We start from the raw sequence: 25258 nt of genomic DNA on the forward strand, positions 1-25258 counted from the left end.
TTCCTTTTGTCTACTTTGGAGTAGAGTTGGCCTGTAGTTTAATTTCTAACCGTTCCATCTTAAATGCTAACCAGTTAACAGTAGGTATTGAAATCATGGTATTTTGTGTGTTTGAAGGTGGCGCAAGAACAAAACCATTTTTCCTTGAATGCATTTTTCTCAGCCACCACCAGAGGCCAGTGTGGCTCCATGTATATAACAAAGATGAGTACAAACCTAACTCATTGTAGAGAGGAAATAGTGTATGTGTGTGTTAAATCTTAAACAAGTAAAAAACTACAGCAAAAAAGATAATGACTAACTGCTCTCATAAACCCTAAGATAGGACAAAATGGAAGAAGCCTCTAATGATGGAAGAAGCCTCTAATGAAGGGGAAAAGAAAGCATGGAGTAAAATAAATAAATAGGGGAAGATGTAAAAGATCTCTAAAATCCTGAATGAGCTCTGTGCAGCAATATGACTGCATAGAATCCAAACCATGGAAAAGAATCAACTTTTAGAGAGAAAATGCAGTCCTGATATTCACATAAATTGAATATTTTAGTTGGAATTTGGCTAGGGAACTAATACTGTTGCCTAACATCTGAACAATTTTTTAAAAAGAATCCTAGCAATACTGTACGTAAGATTTATGCAGTATTTATACGTGAAATTAAACTGTGCTGACAAGATTGCTTTATGTCTTTGGGAGATCAGATTTCAGTGCTCAGAGAGAGCTACGGATTGGATGCTAACAGATTTCCATTACAAGTTCATCGGCAATCTCCATTAAATATACATGAATCTTTGTGTGTGATGGTTCTGTTAAAGAGCAAGTATTATTAATGGCAACTTGGTTGAGCCAGACAGGCAATCATAACAAGTTTTTGTGTCAGTCATTTTCCTTTTGAAGTGAGACAAGCCATGAGATGTGTGTAACGGAGTAACATTCTGGAGAAAAGGAAGCAAAAATATGTTGAGACCAGCCATCAGCACTGAAGATGGGAGGTTCTGCATATGCAAGTGCTTCTCAAAGAAGCCTGGGGCATTCTAGTTTGCCCAAGGCATGCTAACAAAGCATTCATATGGCAGCCCTTGAGCCTAGTTTTGATCCCAGAGGTATTACTCTACTAAGGTACTAACCTCATTTGTTTAAACTGACCTATTCCTGACATATAGCTGGGTAGATGAAATCAAAATTTACTCCACTCGTACAGAAGAGGACACTTAAGTTTTCCATCTGTTTCATTCAAGGTCAATCAAACAAGACTTGCGCAGCAATCCGCGTAGCTGTTATAGTAAGTGCATTAACTAAAGTGAAGGAGACTTCCCAGCTGGCTTCCCTGCCCACTGCCGCCCCAAAATCCTGATCTCTAATTGCCAGTCCAGGAAACTTGTGAAGGTGATAGCAGGAATTCATTCTGTATTAGAAAAATACTTTTCTGGATTCAGATCAACCAAGCTAGATCAGTTCAGGGCATGGTCAAATTCTGTAGTTTCCACTAGGTTTGGATCCACAAAAGGTGCTGTTACTTCGAAATGTCATAGTAAGGGAAGGGGCAATGCAATATCCTGCTAGCACCTAAAATTAGGGCTCTGTCAGGTACCTGAGCAGAACAGATTTGTTCTGCCTAAATAGCAACCTTACAGAGTTTTTAAAATTACCAGCTCACACAATACATCTGTCAGCCCAGCACTTAACAGTTATGAACCACTTTGCAGCTTGAGTAGAAAATCCTGCTGGTCATTCACTAGAAGTTTCTCATGCTGGGCAACAAGGTGAGTGGTGAATTGCAAGACTGTCTTAATGCATCATATCCCAAGCCTAGACAAGAAATATGCCGCCTTTCCTTGCTGCCACTGCACCTTTTGAGACAGGTTGTGAACCTACTTTTTCCTGTGCGAAACTGGCCTACTGCCTCTGTGACGAATCCTTCAGTAAACACCACTCTGGGGCAATGCTAAGCCTTGATACCATTTATTTTTCAAACCTGGCCATCCTCCACTCCTACCAAAGAACGAGAGCAAGTGCATTTAAAAGTGATTAAACATTGGCGCTACTGACAGCAACACACAAACACGCCCCACCCCCCACCCACTCTGCTCAGGGTGGCCCTTCTGACTCCAGGACTGTGATGGTGCCTCAGGACCGTGATGGGCAGATCCATTCCAAACCTGAAAAAATAAGTTCCTGAGGAGCCACCCTCACCAAATGGCCCTTAAGTCAAACAAGAGTGCAATCAGAAACACCCGACTCCTCTTTTAAAGGTGTGTATCTTCCTCAAACACATCTCCCTCTTCGCCTGCCCGCTTGTTAATGAGGACATCCCAGCTCTCAGGTCCATTAACAGCTCCCCCACCATTCACACTTGGCTTCTTTTCTTGCATTTCTGATTGGCTGTCGCTGGCTACATCCAAGGTCGGATTGTCATGGCAGCCGTTCTCGACAAACCGTAGCTCCTCCCCATGTGACTGAAAAGAAATGGGACAAACAAGATGCGAGAGAAAACATTTATTTATTTATTTATTTATTTATTCATTCATTCATTCAAAAGCCTGACATTTAGGAAGGAAAGTAGGCAAATCAGGAAGCACTTCCTACAATCATTCTCCATCCTTCGAAGAATAAGAGTTCAAGCCAGATGCCACACTGGGACTCACCATGTTCTTCATTTTGGGCAAGCGCCTCTGCCAGCAGTTGTAAATCAGTCCTGTTATAATGATGATGACACAGATTGAGCCAATAATGACCAGCACCACAAAAAGCTTTCCATAGTCACTATGGGTCTGGCTGGGACGTGACTGGCAACTTGAAGTAGTTGTGTAGTTCTGAATTCCAATCTAAAAACAAAAATAGTTGCATTTCCAATCTGTTCTCAGGACTTTGTTGCATAAATTGCCTTCTTCAGAGGCAACTTGTTCTAGAAATCTTTAGACTAATGTTTTAAGTGAATCACTGCAGTAAGATGTGATATTTTATCCCCAAAGATGACTAAGTCAAAATGGATTGTGAATACTGCATACCACAATAAACTCAAATCTTTGGTTACTGAAAATAAGACTCTTGGCCTGAGCTCTAGCACAGCGTAGCCCTGGATGGGGACAATGAACGGAGGGCATATGTGTTTGGAGATGGAGGCAGTGTGTTGTAGGAGGAAATTCTGCTAGATTGTGGGGAATCAGGAGTCGGTAACAGAAGATGGGGTGCATATTATGTTGGCAAAGAAGGAAGAGGCAGTTCTTCTTTTGATTTCTAAAAACAGGTTCTGAGGCTCAGGTCTGTGAGACAGATCATCCACTGGGGGCTCCTTTTAGCCTCTACCCTCCAATTTTGCTCCCAAAGAAGAGCCTTTCTAATGAGCCATCAGAATTGGCCGCCGTGGAATCAAGCAATAAGGCTTCTTGCTGAAGGGTTTTGGTGTTCAAAGAAACTGATCAAAGGGGAGCCATTCTTTTTTTGAGTCTCCTGCTTATGCATTCCTACATTGTAGGCAGGCACATGTGGATCTCTCCTGTAGTGAGTTCCGTGAACTCTGTAGGTAATTTCCAGCCCACAGATATCATTCCACTAGTCTCTGCCTTATACAGTGCAGAAGTAGTATGTCACATTTTCTGAACAATCAGAGCACAATACTGGGGGAAATGAATTCCTCCAGGCAGCAAGTCCATTGTTACTGTGATTATTGGGTGGAAAGTTACAGACATCAACTGATAGTGTTTGTGATTAAATTTGTTGCAAGTGGGAGCAAACCTCTTCTCAATGTCTAAAGCATTTTATGAGTCATTTCTTTTAGGGATATTTTTGTTTGTTCTTCCTTCAGTTCTTTTAAAGCTATGTTTATCTACTAACAAGATTTTTTTTTTGTAAAGATGCAAACAGCAACACAACTATCCAAATACAGTGAGGTTATTTCACACAAAATATATAGGATATCACTTCGATATCAATAAGAAGTCACTTGGGAGAATATTACACATTGGCTGATGTGATCATGCAGAAAGGCCCTCAGCCAATTTCTAAGTTCTTGTGACCTTGATTAAAGTTCTATAGAGCTTCACATTGTCCATGTAACATGGCACATTGGGTACAAAGCATGCCCAAGGACAATGTAAGGTCATATTTTCATTTGAACAGAGAATGAGATAAGCTTCCTAGACAACAAAGGCATTTCAGAGATCAAATGTGAAAGTTGAGCTGCTGCGAATAAGAAAACTATGAATCCCCGTGCACAGTGAATAGAAAAGATTTATAGGTTCACTATGCCTTCAAAAGAACCCACAGGCAACACCTTCAGAAAGCTCCAAGTGATTTCTGGTGTGACAGATGCAGAAAATCATTTCTGCATTTCTCTATGCTCTTCAGCAAGGACAAGCAGGATCTCAAAAGACTATAATGGTAACTTTTTAAAAAGTGCACAGTGTAAACTGACAATCCACAGAATCAGTCATAGCTAACAGAAATTGGCATTTGATGACTCAGCAGTTACCAGACAGGAAAGAAGGGATTTCTGCACTGAATGCTGAGCTATCGCTATGCCTATTCCGGGCTCAGAGCCCAGCTAGGCTAGAGCATGGGGCTAATTTTCAAGGTGGGCAATTTAACTGCATTGTCTGCTGTGTGACTGAACAAGGTCTTACCTCAGCTAAGCTCCTCCGCATGTCACCTAGTGCCAGGAGAACATCATTTGTTGGGACAACTCCTAGAGGATGAAACACATGGGGGCGGGGAATAGAAACATTAGTTCAATGTGCTCTTCTTTAACACACTTGCATTTCTGGAGAAGAAGAATACCTGTATTAAAGAATAATTTCCTGAGTATGTAATAATACAGGATACACCTTTCAGAGCACTAGATCAATTTCAGAACTCAAGAGTATCAGCTACAATGTGTGTAAGCAGAGACAGATGAAGGAGAGGAATAAAGGAATCCAGAAAGCTGGAAATATAAAATGCCTCCCTCCGCAAATCAGTGCTTCCACTTCAAATCTGATCTGCTGAATCCACTCTTTCCCCACTGATTGTTCCACTGCCAAATCTGACAGTACCTCAACCATAGCTTATGATTCTCAGAAATGTGGGAGGGTATTCCAGTGAAAATGATGGATGGCTTATCAGCTTTGCTTTCTTCCCAGACTGGCAATATCTGTAGTAGTGACCACACAGTGAAATGTCTAGAAAACCATTTGTCAGCTCTTACATGGCTTTCTTGTCAAACATGGTTATTTTCCCAGTCAGTTGGGTATAAGCCAAGGAGAATGTGGACAAGAAGAAGTGTGTTGAACTTCATCTCTTTTTCTGCCTCTTTTATACCAACTGATTGTCAATTTGTGGAGGAGATTACTTTAGTTCACAATATTGCTAAGGTCTATAATTTGACACATAGTCCCAGTTCAGGGAGCTGCCAAAATCACCAGTGATTACTACAGTGGCAAGCCCTTTTGATTACAGAGAAATGCCCTTGCCGAATGATTAATTTACATTCCATTGAAAATTCAATACCAACTGTATATGATTGGGAAAACAAATGGCTTCGTATCAATTGTGCAGAAAGTCATCATTTAATGAGGTATTTTATTTAACGATGACTGTGATATACTTTTACGATCCTTTTTACCATTGGTAAATGTCTAGACTCAAATCTTAGTGATTTGTATTAAAAAATGAAATGTAAAATACCACATGATGTACAATTGTTTAAAAGTTGCTTCCCCCTTTTGTTTGTTTAAATAAAAAAATTTTAAAATAAGAAAGAAAGAAAGAAAGACAAGAAATCTTAGGCAAACAGATGAGACTATTCCAAGCTGCCCTGAGATAATTACTGTATTTTTCGCCCTATAGGACGCACCATCCCATAAGGCGCACCTAGTTTTTTTTGGGGGGGGGGGGAAATAAAGGGAAAAAAAATATTTCCCCCCCAGGCGCGGGGCTGGGGCGGGGCAAGCCCGAGCTTCCCCCGACCCCAGCCCCCAGAACAGGCAACTCTCCGCAAGCTGTTTTGCGGAGAGTTGCGCAACGTCTGGGCGCGCTGAGCTCAGCGCGCCCAGGCTTCAGCATACAGGCAACTCTCCGCAAGCCGTGGGAGCCCGGCGTGGGCTCCCACGGCTTGCAGAGAGCTGCGCGAAGCCTGGAGAGCGAGATGGGTCGGTGCGCACCGACCCCTCTCGCTCTCCAGGCTTCAGCGAAAGCCTGCATTCGCCCCATAGGACGCACACACATTTCCCCTTCATTTTTGGAGGGGAAAAAGTGCGTCCTATAGGGCGAAAAATATGGTATTTTAGAATTCTAGAGATACTGCAACAGTTTTCTATCAAAGTTTTTTGCCACTTTCAGCAGCATAAGGAAAGCCACGCATGTTTCCAGGAAGAAGATTGCCCAGTTATAGACAAAAATTAATGGGGATCTAAACAACACTTCTCTTTTCCCTGAACTGCCTCAAGGCAGGGATGCAGGGACTGTCTTGGCAGCCCAAGGCTAGTGTGTTTCAATATTACTACATATTGTTATATATCATACACAGATCACCTGCTGCATTTTCCTTTTTATGTTTTTATTTTCATGTAGATGTTATGTCTTTAGTATTTGTTGTATGCTGTCTCAAAATGGATGAAATGTTCTAATGAATAAAACAAAATAAACACCCTATGTCCTAGAGCATCCTAGGCTTATGGCAGCAAAGGAAGCACATTACTGTGTGTTGTTTCCATAGAGACCAAAGTGGACTGAGAAGCCCCAGGCCAAGAGACATCGAGACACTATACAAGGATCCTCAGATTGAGTAGCAGCACTGGTGGCTGCTTGGTCTCTCTCTGTACAAATCTCAAGAAAGGTAGCCACAGAGTGACTGAAATATTCTAAGTTGAGTAGCCTTGGAAGTAATCAACTTGGTGGGGGTAGCAAGGCAGAGAAGCTCTTCCTCTGCTCACTTAAATGGTTTCACAGAGACCCACCACTGTGACAGTTCCACTGAACCAAGACATTGCATTTGGTGTGGCAGTAATGGTGCCAGTTTTATTGAAATGTTGCCCATTGCAAATTTGAAATAATAAAGCATTAAGAATTATACATACATGCACACAGATACAGTGGTACCTCGGGTTACATACGCTTCAGGTTACAGACTCCGCTAACCCAGAAATAGTGCTTCAGGTTAAGAACTTTGCTTCAGGATGAGAACAGAAATTGTGTTCCGGCGGTGCAGCAGGAGCAGGAGGCCCCATTAGCTAAAGTGGTGCTTCAGGTTAAGAACAGTTTCAGGTTAAGTACGGACCTCCGGAACGAATTAAGTACTTAACCCGAGGTACCAGTGTAGTTGCAGCTGCGTTTCAGTGGGGAAACACTGAAATCATGTTCCACTGTTTTGCCCTACTAAAATGTTATGGGGGAGATTATAGAGAAAAAGTGACATGGGACACTGCTTGTGGTGCCACTCATATATTAACCATAACGTGTTCCAAACTTGCATACCCAATTGTCACTGCTTTGAGAGCTAGCTATCTTCTCCCTGCTTGGATGCCTACTAGGCGTGAGCCTATCAATATGTCTTTGCAACTGGGTTTTTCTTAAAATAAGAAACTTCTGGCAACCACAGCACCATATAACTAAGGGAAGCGTGTTAGCTATCACATTCTAGAATCTGTTTTTGGCTAGCCACCCATAAACTGTTAGTTGTGAGAGTAGGTCATAGAATTGTAGAGCTGGAGGGAGCATGAGGGTCATCTAGTCCAACTTCCTGCAATGCAGGAATCTTTGCCCAACATGGGGCTCAAACCAACGACCTTCAGTCTCATGCTCTACCGACTGAGCCAAGGTGATTGCTTTAAGAATTTTAAAACTGTTTTTAAAAGGTTGTTTTTAACTGTTTTTATAATTTTTATTGTAATATTTTAGTACTGACGAATTTGCTCCTCTGGGCTCCTTTGGAGGAAAGGTGGTATAAAAACTGAATAAATAATCATTATCAGCATAATAATTTTCTCTCTAAAGAAGTGGTAGCTATTTTAAATGCATCGAGTAGAGTTCAGAAACTTGGATGGAAAGACAAAAGTGTTATCTGTGAATAGAACTTCACAGGTCACCCTAGGGAAGGAAATAAGAAGCAAACATGGAGGAAGATTGAGAAATAGCACACAAAGATTGGAGCCATCAAAAGTACAGTGAGACATTCTTCAGCTCTTTTGCCCTTCCATAACAACTTACCATGTTCTCCAGCCAAGGTCATTAGCAGATGTTTGTCATTCTCATTGGGTTTGCTTAAGGAGATCAACCATTGGCCCTGCAATCCATTTTCATACCTGGAGAAAGCATCATCCACCAGTGCCAGCAACTGAAGGCCCCTCTCCACACGGAAGTCCTCCTGCAAAAAAGAACATTTGTCAGTCTCTTAAACAGAAGCCGATGCATCCCATTGAATGCAGAAACTCCTCCCACCCTACCAAACCTGTCAGCAGGGGGAAAAGCCTGTGGGTTTGGGTGCAGGCTTTCAGGAAATGAGGCCTAGGTCAGTCTCAAGGCCAAGCCTATGGAGGATATCGGATAACAGCAATGACACTTTGCAGACCAAACCACTCCTTTACTACAATCCCCGTTTTCTTCCTGCAAACACCTACTGTTCAAATATTTTCCTCTTGTGCTCCCTAATAATGCCCTCGCGTGGTATGTCCATCTTGGTTGCTGCCATTTTCAAAATGCAGATTTACTTGCAACCCAGTTTCATAGTCCTAATTTCACCAAAAATTCATTTAATTCATTTCATACTATCTGGTTGCATAATCTTGGCTTCCTGTATGAAGAGAATTTATCTCGTGAACCACCTTGAAGTTACATTTCAGGTGGCAATATTCCATTTTGATATAAAACCCATTTCTGTAATTGGAAAATTTAAACTCTTACTTACTTACTTACTTATAATTTTAGTTTTCCAGTTGCAGAAATGGGTTTTATATCAAAATGGAACATTGTCACCTGAAATGTTGGGGAGAAGGAAAATCAAATAGAAAACCACCAACTTTCCTCTTTTTCTTTTTCTTTTTAAAAAAACACACAAAATCTTAAAAACTCAGCATCCACTATAAGGAAAGAAATAGCATCACAGTAAATGTATAAGAATCCAGAGGTGCCTGATGCTTTGAGGTAAACAAGCAGGGGTCAGAAATCACTTGGATCCCATGTACATCTCCCACCGAGCTCCTTGGAGGAACGGAAAGATACAAAGAATAATAAAAGTGTTTATAAAAGTCCAGGGGCCTCATCATTCAGCTCAGATTGTAGGTCAAATAGGAATGGTCCTTTTCTACTGACATGATGCACATCGCTTGGCAGCACCTCTCCCACTTCTCCCTTTCTATTCTTGTTCAGTTGCTGTGCCAACCTAAAGGCCACCCAGATTATTAATACGAGCTAGCAGTGCTGGTTGCTATGGCAACCTCAAGCGCTCAGGGCAGGCATAGGCCTAATTGGGAAAGACAAGAAGGAGTCAGGCCTGAGTCACAAAGACCCATCAGCACCGCACCTCACAAGGCGAAGGTTATGGACGCCAGCTGAGGAAAACGTATCTTGCCACGGCCAGGCAAATAACCTGTCAAAAGGGGAATGGAGAGAGGACATAGGTGTTGAGGCCCCTCAGGGGCAACAAGCTTGGGGCCACACAACTATAACCATAGCATTAAATGATGCCTCTCCAAGCAGCCACCCAACAGACCAGAGTTCAGATTAACCATGCAAAGTTCTTTAGCATGAGTCAAGAAAATTTGCATACAGGAAAATAGTCTTTCCATTCACATGAGTTGCACAAAAAGAAACGAGGGGAAAGAACCAGTGCTTTTATACATGTCGAATAATAATAATAATAATAATAATAATAATAATAATAATAATTTACATTTTTATGCAACCCTTCACCCAAAGATCACAGGGCGAAACACAAAAATATATAACACAGCAATAAACAAAAACAGTAACCCCCACAGAAAAAGTTTAAAAGGCCTTGGGTTGTTTAATTAGCCAAAGACTTGGGAGAAGAGGAATATATCAGACAGCATGAGGATGGTGCTAAGAGCAGTTATATTCAGACAGCATAATGTACTTAGAAAGTAACTGAACAATTGTTTGATCGGATTCGGTGATCTTTAAAATGAAATTTCTATTGCCACTGGCTCCATATGACATGTACTGAAAAGATACAAATGCTCCATCTTTTAGACACCATCTTGATTTGAAGTTTATTCTGTTTTAGCCAGCAAGCCATGACTCCTTTCAGGTTATTCCATGTCTTTCCACCTCACCCCCTGGTTTTCCTTTTTCCCCTCCCCTCCAGCAGTCAAACAAATTCTGTTTAGCATATTCAGTTCTCCTTGGGCAGTTTTGGGAAGGGGGGCCAACTTCTACTTTTTCTCCACTTTTGCAAACCTTGGGCTTCTCCAAAACCTGCTGCTACCTCTCTCCTGTGTGTATATATGCACTCTATGAACTGAGTTTTCTATTAGGATTGAGATATGATAACTGAGAAATAAGATATTTCATTTCTATCAAGCAGCTCAAAATCGGCGGCAGCCACAACCTTGGCAGAAAAGGCAGTTTAAACAGGACCCGCACCAATCTATTCAAGCTATTCTTCACAACCATGAGAACAAGAACTTCCCTACTTTAAAAAAAACCTGAATATAGTCAGAGTTCTGTATATATGACTCAATTCTGTGGCAGGCTGCTAAATATGACATGCAGATTTCTAAGGCCCTTAAACACAGTAATAGTAGATTGCCAGGGAAAATAAAGCATGTCCACAATAAAATTGAAATAAATTTCTGCTCTAGAGTGGGTTAGATAAGGGGTGTTCTATTTTTAAAATTATGAAATACAGTTTTGACCTTCTCATTTTCACAATTTTTTAAAGGACTTCCTCACCGCTACTATAAAAAGAGAGAGGTTTCTCATAAACAGCTCCATCACACATTCTTATGAATGGAGATCTTTAACAAGAAAGAGACTTTAGATCATCAATTAACTGCAGCTTTACGGGATTGATGGAAGAGTAATGGATTAGAGGAATGTGTCTGGTTAACAGACACTAGATAGTAAACAAGATAACAGGGAAGCAAAAGAGGCACTTAAAGAAGATTTAGTGGCAGCAGGCTGGAACTCTGAACTACTCACACTGGGAATTGTTTGCTTTTATTTCTAGCATCATTGATGACAGAAGCAACAATAAAGGAATACCTTAACCCTTTGGCGCAGAAGTGTGAATGTGTAAAAAAGAACATTATCTGATTTTTCTGTAACTACCAGAGAAAAATAAGCCAGGTTTCTTTCTATAACTATTAGAACAAAATTAGCTAAGTCTTAATAAGTTTAATGAGCCAGTTATTACAACCAGCCAAGTAAATGCACATTTTCTCTCTGTCTCTCACTACAGATACCTGGTTATCCTTCCATCATGTGAATTTAAAATTATCAGAAATGCCTGCAGAAGTTTCCTATTTTTTCTGAATCAACAGCTGATCACTATTTATTTTCTCTAACTAAAACTCTGCAAAAATAGAGCTCTAAGTTAACATCTCCTTTGTGGTTTAATAGTTTAAATTTATGTAAACTTCAAATACTAGGTATCTACATAACCAGCCCCAAATAGGAGAAACAACTTTAAAATAATAGAAAAGAATAATAACCATATTTTTTCTCCTTCTGGATGGTTCAGGAAAAAAATGTCTGCTTGCTATTTTTTTTTTTAAAAAATTATTATTATTATTATTATTATTATTATTTTGTTATTAGTGTTACTGTTGTGTTATTTTAGTAATGTAATTCCAGTGGCTTCTGCCTACGTGTAAGCCCAAACACATAAATTGCTGGTTTCCATACAGGAGGCGATCCACCATTATTAATAAAAAACTTCACTAGCTGAATAAGCTTGTAGCCCACCTAGCTAACTGCTCACCAATCTAGCAGTTCTGTCAAGTCTTTTAAGATTGTCATCCAAAGCCTTGCTCCAGGTGCTGTCACCATCTGAGGTGTGGAAGTTGGTGACTCCTCACCATTAGAATACCCTTCCCAAGGCTTGTCTGTCACCTATATGACACCTTTTGGGCACAAACATATTTGTTTCCCAAGGCTTTTAAGAATCATTAAAACCTGAAATTTCAAATGGTTTTATCTGAACTGAATTCTTAACTGATATGTCCTTTGCTGTTTTTATTTTGTATGTTTTCATATTATGAATATTGCATTTTATTTTATTTTTAGTATTTGTGAGCTACTGTGGTAATGAAGGTGCAGAATAAAAAACCATAAATGTAAATAAATAAGCAAAGTAAGTTTAACTTGCTATGCCAGCTCAATCAGCCAGCAGTCGAGTTCATTCACTCACCAGTTATGCTTACCCACCACCACTTAGTCAGAGTCTTGCCTTCTGGTCCACCTATGCCAAGGCATTAAGATAACCAAACATGTCTAGGTACAGATGGAGACTGGAGCAAGGGCCATATATTATTGGTTCATCTGGCTTAGGGTGGCCAGTGTGGTGCCTTCTTTTTAATACTGGACCACGACTCCTCTCATTGGCCATGCTGATGAGGGTTGGAATCAAACAACATAAGGAAGGCACCACATTGGCTACCCCCAGAGCACCAGCACTTCTTTTTTTGTTTGACCATGGCAGCCATTTTGTGCTGGCACCCACAACACTTTTATCAGTATAGAAGTACAATCACCTCATTTTTAAATAACTTAAAAAAGCACTGGTTACCCCGATCCAGATCCTTGGGAGCTACTGTATAATAATGGTTAAGTCCAACCGTCCAGCCAGGACTGGTCAAATGTTTTCATGTGTATGTGTGTGAAAACACATGAAGATGAATTATGTCTTGTTTGTGTTTGCATTAAAACAAGAATATGCTTTTGTATGTTGCATGCCATTGTGCACAGGAAATACAAGATAGGTTGCTTGGATTCACAGATGGGCTTATTCCTCTTCTTAATATTCTGCTGTTGTATAAGAAGACTAAAGGCGAAGACAGAAATTCATTCTATGGGCACATAGAGACAGACATAATAAACTGAAGTTGCTGTGCCCTGGAAGTATACTGACAGCACTGATGAAAGACAGACTTTCTCCCCTCCTGGTCAAAGCATAAGGTAAACCAGTTCTGTGGGGTTTGCAGCAGAGTTCATTTACGCAGCATTTATTGGCTAACAGCTGTAGCCCTTCCTCCTGGGAGCTATTTAACAATGTTCTCAAATGGATTGTGCTTTTAAAAAAAGTGCCAGATGAACAGATAATTGTGTGAATTTTCAAGAAGCACCTTTTTAAAAAAGAAAGAAAAGCACAATGTAGGTTTTTAACTGCTCCAGGGAGGGGTCAGAAGGGACTACAACTGTAAGCCAATCAGCACTGCATGCAGCCAGATCTGCAACTAATTGTACATATATTGTAAAGATGGGAATAATCTGCAGCAACTGTTATTTGCAGGTACATAAGCACCTTAAAGTTTGGAGTCCTGTGGTTTGGAGTTGGTATATCAACTATTCTACACATTATGTTTACTGGAATAAATGTTTGCTTTGCTTGACAAAAACAGAATCTTACTGCATATTAGCCTAAATTAGTTATCTGGTCACGCCTATCAAATATCTCCTCTGGCAGCATCAGGGTATTATTTTATACTCCCAGATGTGACATCATTGTAATTACCTAGAAAGACAAGTTGCAGGGTTGCTTCTCACAGAACTTCAAAAATACATGAGTGCTCCCTCTCAAGTCTCAGTTATGTGTCACGTATGAGATGTGAGAAAGCCAAGATCCACGTCTCTGTTTCAGAGACCTAATCAACATCAAAATTTCAAAAAGCCTGATCCATGTACAGTGGTGCCTCGCAAGACGAAATTAATTCATTCTGCGAGTTTCTTCGTCTTGCGAATTTTTTGTCTTGCGAAGCATGGTTTCCCATAGGAATGCATTGAAAATCCAAAAGGAAACAAACTTGCAAGACGTTTTCGTCTTGCGAAGCAAGCCCATAGGGAAATTCGTCTTGCGAAGCAACTCAAGAAACGAAAAACTCTTTCGTCTTGCGAGTTTTTCGTCTTGCGAGGTACCACTGTATTCCCAGAGGCGTGTATTTGCCACTTCCTCAAGGCTGGATCCCATGCTACTCCAATAAGATACAGATGACTATGGCTGCAATCCTATGCACATTTATTTGGCAACAAAACCCTACTAAGTTAATGGGACTTCCTTCCATGTAAAAATTCATGTGGAGTTGCTAGTATCAATAACTTATTATTCTAGTACTTGTTCACAGTGCATTGAATGCTGGCCATCTGGATTTAGCTTTAAAGAAAAGAGGACAGAAATGTAGTAAATAATGTTAATAAAAAAACAAGCCACTCACGCAGTCAATGTTGTCAGACATGTTCAAGATTATGTAATTTTTGCCTGCCAGGTTGCTCCAGTCCTTGCAGGTCACCTGAAAAACACACACAGAGAACTCCATGAATTTAGCAGGAAATTATTTGGGAAGTAGTATAAACCTGTGAACATATGAAACTGCCTTGTGCTTCTAGACCACTTCTCCAACTGGCAGCATAATTCCAAGGTCTCATGCTGAAACCATGAGGAGTCTAAGGCTATGTAACCACTAACCCATTTATAGCACACAAATGTAGCTTTCCTCAATCCAGAATATTTCATGCTCATTCTCACAATGCTGCTTTCAATCTATATTGATACTTGTTTGAAAACTTTCCATGCCTTTTCCTCCCAGCACATGTCCCAGGTGAATGAAGAAGTTATTGGGACCTTGGTAAACGGCCACTCAAAACATCATTGGGCAGGTGTTGATACACACACACACACTCCTTGCTTACATCTATTTTCAAATGGACACACTCTGCAGGGTAATGCTGAATCATTCTGCAATGAAATTTTGTTTTCAGAATGAAACCAGTTTCTCAAGAAGTGCTGCGGGGCGGGGAGGGGGAGGTCAACAGATGTAGATTTGGTGTGGACTATGTGGGGAAAAACAACTGCTTATTCTCCATTGTTTCTAGAATAAAATGTTGTGTGTACACAGCTTAAGAGTGAAGATAGATGTACAGTGGTACCTCGGGTTAAGTACTTAATTCGTTCTGGAGGTCCGTTCTTAACCTGAAACTGTTCTTAACCTGAAGTACCACTTTAGCTAATGGGGCCTCCTGCTGCCGCCGTGCCGCCGGAGCACTATTTCTGTTCTCATCCTGATGCAAAGTTCTTAACCCGAGGTATTTGTGGGTTAGCGGAGTCTGTAACCTGAAGCGTATGTAACCCGAGGTACCACTGTATGTTTGAACAGGGGCAGGTGTGGCTCCAGTGGGCTGCCAAATAAGCTGCACTCCCCCTTGCCTTCATTTCTGAAGACACTAGTACAGATTATGGATCAAATCATGGTTGTCCCTTCCTTTTTGCCCTTCCCACACATGCTTCAGTCAAGCTTACCCACTTCTTTCAAGTACCGGCATGTTTATCTGAGTGTTGTAGCCAAATTTTGGAATCACTCCCCATGACAAATCAGTGAGCAGCCCACAGGTTTCATGTCAAAGTTCTCCCTAATCTAGTAGAAGAGGCTACTAGTTTGAAATATAATGGTATTAGCTGACTATTTAAGTGATCTCTTCAGGATCTCAAAGAATGAGCTAGGTTGCAAGATGGTGCTGTCCAGGAGGGGTTAGGCATTTCTTCTGCTCCCCTCACCTGGCTGGTATGAGGGATTGGCTGATACTGGAGACAAACACACATCTGCTCTGTGTTGGATCTGTGACCTGGGAGCTTGTCTGAAAACTTAATGGAGAAGCAAGATCTGTTGGGGTGTTAATACTGTGAGACCCTTCATCCTATGCTCAGATTGTATATATGTATAAATAAAGACATATATCCTAAAGACACCACAGCCTCCACTTCATTCTAAGGAAACCAAACATTAGGTAAAGTGCAGGCACCTCTGGAATCTCTCACCACTCAGAGATTGGGGTAGCATGCAATAATATATTTGACAAGCGTTTGCTGGCATATAGGAAAGTAATCTTGTTTCCCCAAATCTTGGCCTAAATTCTGTGTAAAGAAGTGAGTTAAGGTCTATTCTTTCCCACGTTCAGCAGCATGCATTAAAAAGAAATGTCTAAAGAACCACCTTCTCCACACAAGCCTGCCTGAATGTTACACTCATCATCAGAGACCTTCTTCAGGTCCCCCTGCCTTGTAACGTTAAGGTTGTGATGACCAGGAAGAGGGACTTCTCAGTCAAAATGCATATTTTAAAAATTCCCTTCCTAGGGAAACTCCCTGGGGCCAAACCTCATGTCCTACCAGCACTGAGTGTGAGTGAAAATTATTTTATTTGTCCCGCTTTCCAGAACGTTATCCAGCATCTTTTAACACTGTGGGAATTTTTTTTTTTTTATTGATGCTGCTGGTTTTTAGCTGTATTGTATGAAATGCTTTTAATTTTTCTGCTGTTTTTATCCTATGGTTGCAATTACTGCTTCTGTGGCTATGAGCACCTAGGAGTTTTTTTAAAGTGAAGGGCAGTTTACAAATATTTAAAATAAATGCTTATTTGTTAACAGGGAAAATGACACAATTCTTCATGGTCTCCAAAAGCAGAAAGCGTCCTCTGTTCCTTTCTTGTCATGAACATACACTTTAACTGAAAGACTGGAACTACCCCTTTGGGAAGGAGTATCACTTATTTCTGTAGTGCAACCTATCCTTGGTTGGCTCTACCGAACACAATAAGATGATGAGGCAGTTTGTGCTAATTGCCAGGGTGGCATTCCACCACCACCTCCTTTTCTTTTTTGACAGAGACAAATCTACTCTGCTATTTTCCAGATGGAACTAAATGCTAGGATGCCTTGCCTGATCACAGGAGTGGCCCATTTGAATGAATGCATTCTCACTATGGGGTCCTCAAAGACCCATCATAGAGCACTAATTGTTCTTATGCACAACTATGCACTTGAAGGCCACATTGCTCCAGTAGGGAAAACTTCTTCCACGCAATGCACCACAAGTGACTCATATTCATGGCATCTTCTTATTGTCTACCTTTTAGTACCAATTGACTTTCTCATTTTGCAGATTAGAATATTAGTTTCTGTATTAAAATAATAATACTGTGTGTTCACCAGAATTAATTCCCCTGAAACTAACTTCAAGGTTGAAATACAGCTGTTTGTCAGCACTATTTTTTTAACCTTTAACTATGGAATAAAATACGTTGACAATAACCGCATAGAATTTGTTTCGATGATTTAAAATGTATTAAAATGCAGCAAATCAAGGTTCATTTCCCACAGCTCAATGGAATAGAAAAACATTCCCTCTTGTTTAAATGAGGAGCCTTTAATACACAAGTACCATTTACTAGATATTGGATGAAACAGGAGTGTATGCTTTATAGAAGAAATCTGAAAAAGATCCAGTTGGAAGGAATCAATGAGGAAGAGGGGATGTCTTCTACAATTCAGGAAATGAAAATTCCTGGACTATAAAACCTGGACTCGAGAGCTGTTACTCCTAAACCTCAACACGGCTATACTTCTACAGCATTTCAGATTCATGTCTTTTATGTTGCTGCTTAAAAATTTAAAGGCCATTTCACACTCGTACTAGCATGAAGGAAATTTAAGTAATTGTATGCAAGTTGTTTGCCCTTGCCTTTGAAACACTGGATTATAACTGAAATATTCAACATGAACACAGACACACACACAGAGGAATATTACCTGTGTCAAACTCCAAGGCACTCCTGTGGACAGCACAGCCGTGTGGACATCTTCAGTTTGCAGTGCAAAGCTCCGTTCTGCTGCAGTAGTTGCTGCGACTGGCAGCTTTGTTCTATTCTGATTGGGAGTGGAAGTAGGAGCTGGGTTATCAGTCCAGTCCCAAAAACCCACTGAAGAGCTGGGGTTTGATGGGCTGCTAGAAGACCTAGAAAACGTCTCAGCAACAAGAGTGCTGTCCCCATGCGATCCTGCTCTTAGAAAATCATCTCCCGTCTTCTCCGCTGTAGCCATTTCTGGGGCCACTGTCCCTTCTATGGAATCTCTTTGTCCCATTTCAGCTCCTGCTATGGGCTTTTGCCTCTCCCCTCTTGTGGTTTCCACTTCTTTTACATCGGCTCCCACTGTACCTATTGTTGCTATGGGTTCTCTGAGTCCCACCCCTCCTCTTACTGTACCTTCTGAAGAAACCTCGACAGGGACCTCTGAGACAAGCTGGGGTCCTTTCGGAGTGGCTGACAAAATGGAGGACAGAGGCAAGAGGCTGGGTCCCATACTGCTCCCTAGATCAAAGCCTGAGGAAACATGTTCAGGAGCAGATTCTTCCTCTTGCTTGTCTGAAGCTGTTTCAGTCATTGGACCCATTCTGCTGGTCGTTGTGGAGAAAAGAATTGAGAACAATGAGTCCTGGCTAGGTGCTTCAGGAAAAGCGTCTGGTGTTTGGCTGCTCTGAGCAGGTCCCTTTGACTGGTTTATAGGAAGTAATCCTTCCTCTTCCTCAAGGACACTGGTGGAAGGAGCTTCAGAGTCAGGTTCAAGGGAATCAGATGGCTGATGGAGAGTGGATGTTTCCCAAGGATTTTTAGCTTGTGTCCCATTTCGTTTAGGCAGGGCCTTCTGGGAGGCTAGTGGAAAACTGTAATCTAAAGTGAGGAGGAGAAGAGGTTTCATGAACAAACAATCCAGGAAGACCGAGAAATAGGAAACACACTCCTGAAATCTTCTTCTACCTTATATGACACTGCATAAATGTCTAGTTAGCAACCAATTATTCTAGTTGATCTACCATCCTTATTCACCTGAAATTTTCCTTCTGTCTCAAAAGACTTCACCAATTTTCTCTCTCAGCTCCTTCAAGCTGAACTTCCCCAGGCAGCTTTATCCTCTCACTTTACTTCAAATTGTTCGTCAAAACCCATTTTCCCAGCAGAGCTACACAATGCTTAAAATCTTACATTCCCATGTAGATGGTACATGCAAATTTCATTCACCCGCATTAGAAACATTCATTCTTTTCCCCTTGACATTTTTCTTCTTTGTTCAAAACACTCTCCAGAGTATGAAAAAAAAACTCCATTTATGAAGCACAATGTACATTGGTCATAAACCCTTAAAAATGATTCATTGCCAATCATTCATGCTCACCAGGCTGAGTATCTAAATATAGACATTGATTATTTTGTTTTATTTATTTATTACTCACCTTCACCCTACAGTGAAATAAATATTCCATAGTCAGTTTAAATGCTCACTGGACACAACTTTTATTGATTATGGTAATAATCCAGGTGGTATAGCTTAGGTCAAGAATCCAGTTTTTGGACAGCCCAACTGCTGGATGATGAATCCCTCCCCAGCCCAGAGGCTGGGGGAATCAGAAGAGAGTTATATAGGCATCAGGGACCCACCCTGGCACAGGCCCCTGCCCACAACCTGTGTGCCTAATGATAACCCTCACTCAGTCCCATGAGCTTGAGCTTAGTCTTTAGAGCAACCTCACCTAAGATCCCCTATGTGGTTCCTCCATTTGACTACAGATCCTGCCCAATTCACCTCCCTTTCCAACAAATACAGTTATGGCAAAAGCTTATACTCAACTTACATAGCTCTACGATGAGGGTGAAAACCTCACTACATGACCACCAAGTTTTGCAAAGAGTAAAGTTCCTGTCAACCAGTGGGCAAAAGAAGAAGCTTTTCACCCCAGCATCCATCCGAAGCCTTGTCACCCATGACTAGCTCCAGCCAGGCAACCCCTTGCAGTGCCCACATTGGCTCCTTCCCCCAATTGCACACATAGAAGAAGCACGTCCATTGTGAAAGGGTGATGAGTAAGGGGGTGGGTTGCATTTAATCAGCGTATCTAATCCCTGATGCACAGCCAATATTGATATACTATAAGTTCACACAGAAGATACAGAGAATCTCAAATGGCACTACATACTCATGGCGAAGGAACTCTGACACCATGGCGAATCCCACAGCATCTCTCTCTCTCTCTCTCTCTCTCTCTCTCTCTCTCTCTCTCTCTTACACACACTCACTCACTCTCTCCCCTCAGCACTACTTTCCACATTCCAATTTTATGGAATTTTAGGAGGTAGGGTTTCTCCCCCAATCAAGTTGAATGCACATAGCCCAAGTGAATAAGAAAAAAGAAGAAGTGGTGCAGCCAAACAGCTGCTCAAAGGGCAGCAGGGGGCTTGATTTAGTTTCCCCAACAACAGCTGATCAGCACTATCACTAAGTATCTGACCTGGGCTTAATTGCACATGTTGCTAGACTGCTGCCATGATGTCCAATTCATATCCCATAAGGCAAAGTCTAGAATTCTGGGGTGTTGTTGTGTGGCAGTGAATACCACCTCCCTGGATAAAAAGACATGCACTCTGTAACAACATCATAATTAATACAAATGCTGCTGACTTGTGTTTATTGTGAATGCAGCTTTAGATACCTTAGAAGAGAATGGTTTCTATTCTGTTGGCTCCTATTTGTGGTCATTTGATCTCTCTAGACTATGTTAATATGCTGTATCTCTGCTGTTCTATTTGCAAACTCTAAACCAGCTTTAGTATCATATTTTGCCTTAAAAGCAGCTCCATTTGCACCAGAATCAAAATGTGTCACGTAAACACAACCTACCTTTGGGGTGTTTCAACATCTCGTTTAGTGCAAGCTACTGTCTTCACTTCAGTGCTGTTCACACGCCATACTTCCTTTTTCCCCTCAATGAGCTACACAGCTCACAGGCCCAGCATGTTAGTTTAGTCCTCTGAGCTGGCGGGCACACACACAAGCCTGCTGCTTTAGCCAAGGCTGCCCCTGCCAGTCTTCATTCAGATGGCCTACTAACTTCAGATGAAAATCTTAATCCAAACGGTGCTGGCCAGAGCACAGATGCGATTCATGAAGTAACTATCCTAAGTCTGAGCCACAGATCATGAACTGAACATTATATGCTCTCCCTAAGGAAATGATGTACTCTGTTTTAAGGTCCTCAAGATGGACATTGGATAGCTTGCTGGAAAAAAACCAAAACATAACCTGTCCCCAGTGGGAAGGAAAGCCCTGCCTAAGGTAATGCAAAGACAATGATTTAAAGGGTAGGTGCAAGGAGATGATTTTGCTTGTGTTCCTTTTTGCAACTCATAATACATTTTATCTTTGAGTGAATGGAGATACTAAAACAAATGCATAAAGGGCAAAACAGGCTACCAGTTATTAGATCAAGTAGATCATAAGAGGAAAATTCACAAGGTACGACCAGCCATTTCTTGCTTTCTAATCTTCCTTAATAGTTTAAATATAAGAGGCACAAAACAGTGTCCCAATCTAATACCACTAAAGCCAAGAGTTTATTTCTTTAAAAAGGGAAAAGCCAGCCATACATATATTATGGCAACCAAGCAGCCACCTGGAACCCACCAAGAAACACTTCAGTGTAAAGTCTGTTCCACACAGGAGCTAAAAGGTGTTCAGAATCTGGTAAAAATGCAAACAATTGATCATAAATTGAAGTGTAGAAGTGATTCATGCTGGTAATCTCCTTGCCCAGCATGAGAATTAGGACAAAGGAAGCACTTTTTTTCCACACAGTGCATAATTAATTTATGGAAGTCACTGCGCAAACACATAATGATAGTCCTAGCTTAGATGGCTTTAAAAAGGGATTAGACAAAGTCATGGAGGATAGGCTATTCACGGCTATGAGTCACAATGACTATTGCAATCTTTAGGTTCAGAGGCATACTGATGGTGAGCAACAACAGGAGTGGGTTGGTGCCTTAATGTTCTGCTTCTGGGCTTTCCAGAAGTACCTAGTTTGACACTGTGGGAAAAGAATACTTAACTTAGAGAAACTTTGGTCTGATGCAGCAGTTCTCCTATGTTCAAGCTCCACCTATTTTGTCTGCAGTCGACACAAAGACTGCCCACATGGTAGTGCTAATCTAATAATTATTTTTTCCTAACCACCGATGTATATCTGTGGGTAAGTTTAAAACAAACAAACAAACAAACAAACAACAACAACAACAAAGCCATACTTGGAAAAGGGAGGGCCCACTGTCTTACTTTTAAGAGATGCAATCTGGCTGTAACAGATTTATCTGATTAAACAGAGGGAAATTATATTAACTAGCAATTGAATTACTGCTAAGTAGAAGCCATCTTATAAAAAAAAAAAAAAAGGTTTCTCTTGCTTTTCCATCAAGAGAACATTCATTTCTATTACGATCCGCTTCCGAAATGGTCCATCAACTTCATAAAACAATTCTAAAGTCAGTATGCCTACTTCTTAACACTTATCTGATTATAGAATCAAATAAGTACCAATGCCATTTATACTACACAAATGGAGGAGGAATGAGATCCATTTCATACATGACACTGCTGACACACAAACTATCTCCGTGTGGTGATGGTGTGGGGGGAGAATGTATACTGACACCTGTAAAGTACATCAGAAATATTCGTTTTGTGGTAAGCACACAATCCAGAAAGGTGTGCTTAATTCTTGGCACATCTGCTCATAGAATAATGCTGCTTGTGCTGTACTTCACAATTATTAACGCAAACAACAGTTTGTGTTCCATTCTTCACAGATTCCTATGTAGGAAAAATGCCACGTGTAAAGAGGCCTTGAAGACAGATGAGTGGATGATATTGAGGAAACAGAAAGCAATTATCAAAGTTGGAATTTGGCCAGAAAGCTAGTGCTCACACTCTAATCTTGTGTTATAGGATCTGTAATAGCAATGAGTGAGATTACCCCTCTCTCATTTAGCAGGACCTCTGGAAGAAGCATCTATGTAATGAAACAAGTGTCCCATCAGCAACTGCAATTTTTGGTCATCAATGAACTTTAACCTTTAAATTGGACCATGCTGCCATAGGGAGAAAAAACCCAGCATAAGAATGATCTATTTAAAATACCATTGTCCATTTAAACCCAGGGCACAAAAGAAACTACGGACACACACCAGCAGTTCCCAGGCAGAGTGCTGCTCAGCACTAAGCCTCTTAGGTGTTGTCTTTACAAGACACTTAATTTCATTAATGCTTGGCTAAAGATGAGATTAAAAGATGTAAATTTGTTGTCAGTCTGTGCACAGAAACCAGATGCTTTCAGTACAAGCTCAAGGGAAGGAGTGTTGCTGAAGGCACCTATTGGATAGTGCTCATGAGAAGTAATACGCTTTTCCTTCTGCTCAGAGCACATGCCCATGTATACATTCAGAAAACCTTTTATAAGGAGCAAGTTCAACATTCCCCTTTGGGAATGACATTGATTAGACCAGTGGCTATGTAGAATGTGATCTAGGCTAGATCTACACAGATCTGTAAAAACGCTATTAAAGGCTATTTAAAAAACCATGATATATAGCTCTCAATGCAACTTCCCATTGCCGACAGATCACTGCTCTGCAGCGGCCTCTGGTGTCACATTTTTATAATGCATTTTTAACATTATAACCAACCAGTATAGATTCGCCCCTAGTCAATTTCAATGTTCCTTTAATGTATCTGGAACTAAGCAGAGAAAGTGGCTGCAATTAGCAACCAATGGCTTATCAGCAGCATCTCCAAATTCATCTTGTAGATTTCCTGTTCCTGCATTTTTGAAGTATGAACCACATGACATTTCCACTGCCTGGGTGACATTTCAATTTTTTTTCTGGAGCTAAAACCTGTTTTTTCCTAACCAATAGTAACACAGAAAGGTTTTCTAAAATGATTACATGCCAATGTGCCGTGCAACATGCGTTTGCCATATCATAGTTTGGGGACTATCCCATTTCCCTCTGTCTCTTAGCTCCTCTTCTGTGCTGCTCCCCAAACCTCATCCCTCCTTGCCTCATTTCTTTTTCATTGTTGCTGCTGTTCCTTTCCAGGCGAACATTTCTCTCCTTTCTCGGTGGATTTACCTGGGAGGAAACCCCCTTACACTCAGTGGGGCTTACTTATGAGGAAGAGGCGACCCAGAGTGAGGGGTACAGGCAGGAAGGAACGAACACATTTACCTGAGAAGTCCCTTTGCACTCAATAGGGTTTACTGCTGAGTAGATGTGCCTGAACGGAAGGGACACGGGTGGCGCTGTGGGTAAAACCTCAGCGCCTAGGACTTGCCGATCGTATGGTCGGCGGTTTGAATCCCCGCGGCGGGGTGAGCTCCCGTCGTTCGGTCCCAGCTCCTGCCCACCTAGCAGTTCGAAAGCACTCTTAAGTGCAAGTAGATAAATAGGTACCGCTTTATAGCGGGAATGTAAATGGCGTTTCCATGTGCTGCGCTGGTGCTGGCTCGCCAGAGCAGCTTCGTCACGCTGGCCACGTGACCCGGAAGTGTCTCCGGACAGCGCTGGCCCACGGCCTCTTAAGTGAGATGGGCGCACAACCCTAGAGTCGGACACGACTGGCCCGTACGGGCAGGGGTACCTTTACCTTTAGACGTGCCTGAAACTGAGTTTGTTAGTTGTGTTAGTCAGTAAGCAACAAAGGCTGGATTTTCCTCTATTCACTGAGTGGGGGCTGTTGTGAGACACTCTTCCTTTCGAAAGACACAATGTGCTATTCCTCTGTCTATGTATGCACTAAGAGCCATGGAGGGCTAAAACAAACAAAAATTGGAAAATGACAATTTTCAATAGCATTCTGGAAGAGCCCTTTGAAACACAAGCCTCTCCCACCAATTCTAGTCCATGACTAATGGCACTGCAGGGGTGGCTTTGCTGGGCGAAGTGTTGCTCTGTGCCCTCATATCCTTAGGTCATGTGGGGGGGGGGGGAGACAACAATCGTTTTTTGTATAGTACTTCCTAAAAGAACTGTCATGTGGTTTGTTGGAAAAACATCAGTTTACTGCTACAACACTGGCATATAGGCAGTGCTTAAAAACCTGTCTTGCTCTGCTTATGGAAGTCATTGTTACAAATTTCTGATTTAGAACCACTTATTATAATTCATTGCAAGATAATAAGCAGCAGGGTTTCTAATTAATTTTTAAACAGAAATCAGCACTCAACCTGTTGAATAATTCAATATGTTGTACAAACTAAGTAAATTAAATGCCATAAAGACATTGAGTTGGTTTAGGGGCCATGTTTCCAGTCCTCCAAATCATGGTGTAGACTGTACAGTAGAGGATCAAGAGCAAGATCTTTGCTAACATGCTCCCCTCACACTCCTCACGGGACCAGTTTAATGAACATTGGATCCTCCCGTAGTTTGTGTGAGCCCTTCAGACTTGGGCTG

At 41.3% G+C, this 25258-nt stretch overlaps 1 protein-coding gene across 2 annotated transcripts in view; it reads right to left on the bottom strand.

The window, feature by feature from the left end:
* The window catches only part of PODXL2 (podocalyxin like 2), a 53423-nt gene continuing 28165 nt past the window's right edge, over window positions 1-25258 (bottom strand). For both annotated transcript variants that reach the window (XM_080996916.1, XM_080996917.1), the window contains exons 3-8: window positions 17730-18649; window positions 14360-14434; window positions 8178-8334; window positions 4619-4680; window positions 2642-2821; window positions 1-2452 (exon numbers count right to left, since the gene is read on the bottom strand). In XM_080996916.1, the coding sequence (XP_080853042.1) occupies window positions 2243-2452; window positions 2642-2821; window positions 4619-4680; window positions 8178-8334; window positions 14360-14434; window positions 17730-18649 (1604 nt within the window). In that variant the 3' untranslated portion in view covers window positions 1-2242. The remainder of the gene's footprint in view (window positions 2453-2641; window positions 2822-4618; window positions 4681-8177; window positions 8335-14359; window positions 14435-17729; window positions 18650-25258) is intronic.

This window comes from Podarcis pityusensis, assembly GCF_964106645.2.
Source record: "Podarcis pityusensis genome assembly, chromosome: 2".
NCBI classification, from domain to species: domain Eukaryota; kingdom Metazoa; phylum Chordata; class Lepidosauria; order Squamata; family Lacertidae; genus Podarcis; species Podarcis pityusensis.